Source organism: Kryptolebias marmoratus, linkage group LG21 (genome assembly GCF_001649575.2).
Source record: "Kryptolebias marmoratus isolate JLee-2015 linkage group LG21, ASM164957v2, whole genome shotgun sequence".
In the NCBI taxonomy this organism is placed as follows: Eukaryota; Metazoa; Chordata; class Actinopteri; order Cyprinodontiformes; family Rivulidae; genus Kryptolebias; species Kryptolebias marmoratus.
Genome location: NC_051450.1, coordinates 8,754,455 through 8,760,855, shown reverse-complemented (window position 1 = coordinate 8,760,855; position 6,401 = coordinate 8,754,455). Strand labels below are relative to the sequence as shown.

Below are 6,401 nucleotides of genomic sequence, written 5' to 3'. Positions count from 1 at the left end.
GGGGGGGGGGGCAGGCGATAACAGGAACTGAAGAGTGATTCAGGAAGACCTCCAGGGGTCCGCGGGGACCCCGGTCGCACCAGTCTCCAAAACAACAACCTTTTAACTCCAATTACAAACCTGAGGGGGCAAGAAAATGGGCACGGGTGGCAGTGAGACAAAATTACTCTTTTTTTTTTTTCCCCAGCGAACGCTCAAGAAAGCAGCAAAGTCATAACGTCGGGAGAGAAGACAATAACCCTGTCTCAAACATGTCCTCGTGTCACTTTGGAGACGTCCCGCAGTTTTCACCTGCAGAGAAAGACTGTTACGAGCGGGAGGAGGCGGCGTTACCTTGGCGAGCATGGCCAAGTGCTGGTTCTGAACGATGGCGGTCCTGTAGGTGGCCAGGCCGCCCTCCTCCAAATTAGGGAAAAGGTAATAAAGATGGACACTGCAACGAAAAAAATGAAAAATATATATATATTTCACGCCTTTTTTTAATAACCCGGCTGTCTGCGTTTCTGATTTGAATCCAAAAGAAGGAAGCTAAAAGAAACGAAAAGCGAAAGGCAAGGGACAGATAGATTAACAATTAACAGACATTTCTCTAATTGCTTCTTATAAATAAAATTGGTATTGAACCTAAGAGCCTTTACCGTGTAGAAGTTTTAAACCAGACTTTCTTGTACTCTTTACTCTTAAGCCTTCTGATCCTCGGCAGCATATTATGAAGTTTCCGTGGTTAAAAAAAAAACAGGGTGTCGAATCTAAAAAAGAAAAAGTTCTCTCCAGCAGATGAACACTGTCTGAAAGTTATATCTAACAGCAACAAATCCAGTAAGCGACAGTAAGAGCCGACAGAGGGCCTGAGTGATGCACCATCCGTCTGTTGATTTTCAATGTGTCAGGTTTTCAGCTAATAGATGTTTGATAATCACCTTGTTGGTGCTAAAAAATTCTGTTTTATGCCTCAAACTGTGTTATCTTCGAGAGTTTTCATGAATTCAGCTGAAAGAATGGGAACAAATTATGTCTTTGTGACAAGCGGCTGATAACAAAGTGCCTAAAGATCCAATTTCTTTTCCTTTTTTCCCCCCCTATTTTTGCTAGAGTTCTGTCATGTGTCGACACAACTCTGGTTCTTTTCTTGCATTTATACCTGAATGATTCATAGGTTGGAGGTAATTGATGAATAGAAAAATATTTCTCTGACTGTGGTCAAGCACCTAATAGGATATTAGTGAAAAAGCAGCCACAGTCCGAAGAAAAACCAAAAGAACTTTCTGAAAGTCCAAAAACAATTTTTTTTTTTTTAAATGACAACAAAGATCTGAATCATTTGAAGCAAAATGTAAAGAAATCAGAAAGGATTTCTGCACAGTTCTGAATTTAATAGTTAAAAAATAGATAATACAATTTTAAAGTTTATAAAAAAGTCACTTTATCAAATTTATAGGAACTACAACAAACTGCTGGTTTGATTTTTAAGAGTAGGACCAAGGAAAAAAACTCTTAGATTGTGAAAAAAATCAAATAAAAACAATTTGCTGCCTTGAAATACTTGTGTAAATTTGTTGCAAAGGTTGGACAGAGAACTTTTGCATTGCCATTATGAACAATGTGTTTTTTTTGTTTAATTTTTCTTGGACCAACGCAAAAAAGAGCCATTCCTCAAGGCCACAAGGTTGCAGAACCCTGGTCTAAAGGAAAGTCATATTTCATATTAGAAAGATTGGTCTACAGCTTTCTAAAATGTACAATAAATCTAAATGTTTTATTTGTTTTGATCATTCTACAGTTGCCAGATTCTCCAAGACCAACTAATTAGGTTTCCAAACTGATTTCCAGGTCCGTGTTGGAACCCAGAAATGGTCTCGGACGCTTCAGTGGTTCCACAGCTGGGTTCCCCGATGAGCCGGTTCCATTTTCATTATGGTCCAATGTCTCCGTAACCGCAGCGTGTCATTTGATTTCATTTGATTTAAAACAGGCCATTTAATTCAGTCATTTCTAATCAATGCAAAAAGAGGTAAGCAGGTGGTGTCCTGTTTGCTGAATTCACAAGAGGTCCATTTGGTAGGAGATTGCGGTCTTGGTGCAAAAAACAAAAAACTTGGAATAAATAAAGAAAAGCACTTTAAGTAATGAGAAATAATTACACTGGAGACATTTAGTTTTGATAAAAAAGTCAGCTGTATCTGTTTATCGACTCCAAGCAGATTGGGACATTTAGGAAGAAAATGTATTCAACGAGAAAACTGCAGATTTAGATTTCAGAATGTAAAGAACAATAAACCTCACAGAAAGTAAACCCAGTTAAAAGACTACAGTATGTTCTTCTGCAGAGTTATTTCTAAGCTTTTTTGCTAAAAAAAAAAGAAAGAAAGAAAAACAATATCTACTAGCTTTTAGATCTCAAGATGAACCTAAAGATAATTTTAATTTGACTTTTCCGACATTTATCTACACTAATTGTGAGAAGTTTTGTACATTGCCTTTTGTTGTGAATTGGCACCATATAAATAAACTGAAATAATTATGACTAATTTAAAAACTTACCTGAATTTGAACGACCTTTAAATGGAAAATATACGTTTTTAAGAGGATTGCAGTTGGACTTTTTTTCCCCCCACTTCGTCTGCTGGTCACGTGGGTCCCCTCTGTTCAGTACTGCAAGTTGGGGGCCATTCAAATGTGCAAAATATTCTGTTGGCTGGACAGCAGAGGCACAGGGAGCCTCTGAGGGCGGCATGCACTCTGAGTGCGCACGAAGCAGCTGGCTGGGTCTGCTGTAGCCATTTAACTGGACAAGAGGCTGATAAATAATTCAGAGGGCCAGAGCGTAGGCCAAGCATGTCTCGTCAGACGCTAACAATCAAAGAAGGCAGGCAGAGGTGGGAAGATGGTGGTGGGGGGGGGGAGGAAAGGAAGGAAAAGGAAAACATGCCCTGAGATATCCTGAGAAACAGAGGCTAAGCGACCTCTTTGTAACACTTGTGCACGAAGGGCTGAAACAGAGTCCAGTGGACCGGACAAGAAGTCAACTGATTCGGGTTTTTCAATGGACAATGTTGATGCCCTTTTTTTTCTAGATATAAGGGGATTACAGTAGGCTGTATGTAGTCAAAAGTAAGAAGAAATTTGTTAGAAACTCTTGCTTAAAAGCAACAACGATATATATATTTGTTTTTTTCTTTTATGCACAGCCTGCTGCTCAAACTTCCGATTTTTTTAAGGACCACACAGATCACTAGTGATGACGTAATCCAAGGCAATAACTTCCCTTCAGGGATGTACACTTATTTAAATGTTCAGCTGGCGTTCCTTCACGGTGTCCCCTCCTAACTGTGGGGTTCCTCAAGGCCTCATTCTGTTCTCTTTATTCTGTATGTGCTTCCGCTGGCGTCCACCTTCGAGAAACGCAACATCTTCTTTCATTCGTTCACTGATGACGTTTAAATCCCATCAGCCTGTTCCAGCAAACACTAATGCATCCATTCAGGACCTGTTAAAGTCTCAGAAATGGACAAACATGGATGGAGATAAGCTTACCTAATACCGGCCCTCCCTACACTGCCGTCCTGTCAATTCCAGGATCCAGTTTAAAGTTTTATTGCTTGTTTTTAAAAGTCCCAACGTCATGACGAAGCCTTCACCATCGGAACCTCTGCAAACCAGAGGTGAGAGAGCTATTTGGGCTGTGGCTCCAAGGGGGTGGAGATACAGTACATCCTGGAAGTTGAAAGCAGGACCTTAAAGCCCCATATCCCCAGCGTCCAGATGCTGGTTCCCAAAAATACAACATGGCAGCTTCTGTAAAGCGGGTCCTGCTGACTTTAAGTCCCTAGAATGAAAGTTTAACAGCCTGCCTTTGCAAATTAGAGCCATGGTTTTAAATCTGTGCTAAAAAATTTGTTTGAAGTGAGTGGCTTTTAGTTCAAGTTGAGCAGGACATCCTGACTTTCGCTTGATTTTATTGAGCAAGTGTATTTCATTTATTTTGTTTTATGTGGCATTTTTACTGTTTTCGAGTACAGTATTTTGTACAGCAGTTTGGTCAACAAAAGTTGTTTTGAAATGTGCCGTAGAAATAAACTTTGACTTTGAAAAGGACAGAATACCAGTAAAGCAACAAGCTGTCCAGTCAACTTCCATTGGGATCTGCTGGTGTTGTGCCAAAAAAATTAAAAAAATGAACTCCTGCTGTGAAAGGTACCCCAGTCACAGAAGGCATATTGACACAAGAACAGTTTAGTATATTTAGACATGACTGATGCTGATCTGGCCATATTAGTCATCCGACTGACCAACTGGTCTCTAAACCAGATCAAGCTCGCATTAAGGTTTGCACATGCTCCTCAATGTTCAACAATGTGGAAGGGTTAACGTCGCAGGTTAAAAATTTTATTTTGGTGATGTAAGTTAAATTCACTTCTGTATGCTGCTAATAAAAATAGACATTCTCCTTTTGTTCTGCGGCAGTTGTTTCACCTTAAAGGAGGTGGTGTTGGCACAATCAGTGGATAGGAAGGCAGCTGCCTTGCTTGGTAGTGTGAGAGATTAATAACAGCTATAAATACACATATTATATATATGTGTATTTATTAGCAGTGTGCTTAGGCAAGTGCTGGGCAGTAACGTCCATGCTCACCTGGGAGTCAATAACACAGTCAGCAATCCTGACAGCAATTCAAGACAGCTAATTGCAAGTTGTCATGAAGAATTTCTGGCTGTTGAAATAAATTGGGGGATACAGTGAGGGGCGAGGAAATGGTGGGGGGTTTATATCCAGTTCCAATTACCAGTGAATCAGTGTCTCGAATGAGGCAGAAGCATGGGGAAGAGTGCAGCTGTGACAGACAAGGAAACATGCAGACAATGAGAAAGATGGAAGGAAACTGAGTGAGAGGGTGAGAAGGGAAGAAAAAAAAAGAAAAAAACCCCAGAAAGGCCGAGAGTGCTGCATTCAGCTTCAATTAGCGCCTGCGTCTATCAGAGGCGCGCTTTCTCACCTGGTGAGGAACTCGACAACAGCATCACCCAGGAACTCCAGTCTCTCGTTGTGATTGATCCTGCACAGGTGAAGAGGAGACGGAAGAGAAGAAAGGTGGAGATGTGAGGGAAGACAGACACGGTTGGATCTGAGAATAACTCCGGCTCACATTCAATAATAAGCAGCCGTTGCCCTTAAAATTAGCTCATTTCATTTCCCCCCCTGAGATATGCCTTCCTTCCACAGTTAAAGTTAATTTTCTTGTCAGCGGGCCTGCCGGGTATATTAATCACAAGATTCGTCCCTTTGATTGCGCCTGTGGTCACTGATAGTATGAACAGATATGTGCCTGCAGGTATCCCACCTGGAAGGAGAGGGGTCATCCTGCCCCAAACGGGACATGATGTTAATCAACGTGTTGATTCCTGAAAAGAAAAATGATCCACAGGGTGGAAAGGGTTAGGCACCACGACACAGGAAAAAAAAATTGAAGATTAAAAGAAGTAAAAACGGGGAGAAAAAGGGTAGTAGCTGCATATATATTGACCTTTTTTCCTCATGTACATGTGGTGGACCTTCCTGTCGCCATATTTCGGCTGGCGGATGCCACAGTTGGACAGCGAGTTGCGAGCGTGATCGGGATTCATGCCAAAGTTGAGGTGGTGGCTGGGGTGAGTCATGGCGAGCTGAAAGGGAACATTGGCACTCTCTTTACACGACATTTGTACAAAAGAGAGGGATTCAGGCATGTCAAACTACGTACAAAGTGCAGAACCTGGAGTCTCATTTCACTGCAGTTTTGGTGTTTTATTTCCAGCCCTTAGAGGATTTAGTTATTTCTGGTGGCCCTGGAAGTTCAGTGGCAGTGTGCAGCTCTGACCCACACTGACAGTTCAAACAACAGCCCTGGAGCCGGAGCTCCTTTCTCATTTATTCACACACAGCAACAAACATCTGCTTTTGGTCATAAACACTAAAGAAGTGGGTTTTTTTTTCCTCCAACACTTATTGAAATGTGGACAAAGATGTTGCTTTTTCCCCCAAACAGGTTCAAGAATCTCCTCCTCCTCCTTGGAACCATAGCTTCCTGGTCACACGTCTACAGTCTCACCTTTGCTCTTTGTCACGAACTTTAACACGGACCCATTAATGTTTCTTCTCCTCATTAAAAAACAATAAAACCTCAGACCACGTCTGACTCCAGAAGGTGAAGATGCAGCTGGAGAAAATGAACCGGAACAAGTTTGCGGGTCCACATCATGTCTGGCCCAGCTTCAGTGACGTGCGGTGAGGTTCGTGGTTGGTGAGGCACTGAGAGTCAGATTTACAAATATATAAATCCAAAAGGGTAGCTTATTCAATTGGCTACTGGTTATTTCATATCTCATCAGCGTTCTTCACACACACACTCTCTCTCTCTCTCTCT

At 41.6% G+C, this 6,401-nt stretch overlaps 1 protein-coding gene across 1 annotated transcript in view; it reads right to left on the bottom strand.

The window, feature by feature from the left end:
- Window positions 1–6,401, bottom strand: part of drosha (drosha ribonuclease III) — a 143,841-nt gene that overhangs the window by 75,063 nt on the left and 62,377 nt on the right. The window contains exons 18-21 of the mRNA XM_017414122.3: window positions 5,523–5,661; window positions 5,340–5,400; window positions 4,995–5,054; window positions 334–433 (exon numbers count right to left, since the gene is read on the bottom strand). Coding sequence (XP_017269611.1) covers window positions 334–433; window positions 4,995–5,054; window positions 5,340–5,400; window positions 5,523–5,661 — 360 coding nt within the window. The remainder of the gene's footprint in view (window positions 1–333; window positions 434–4,994; window positions 5,055–5,339; window positions 5,401–5,522; window positions 5,662–6,401) is intronic.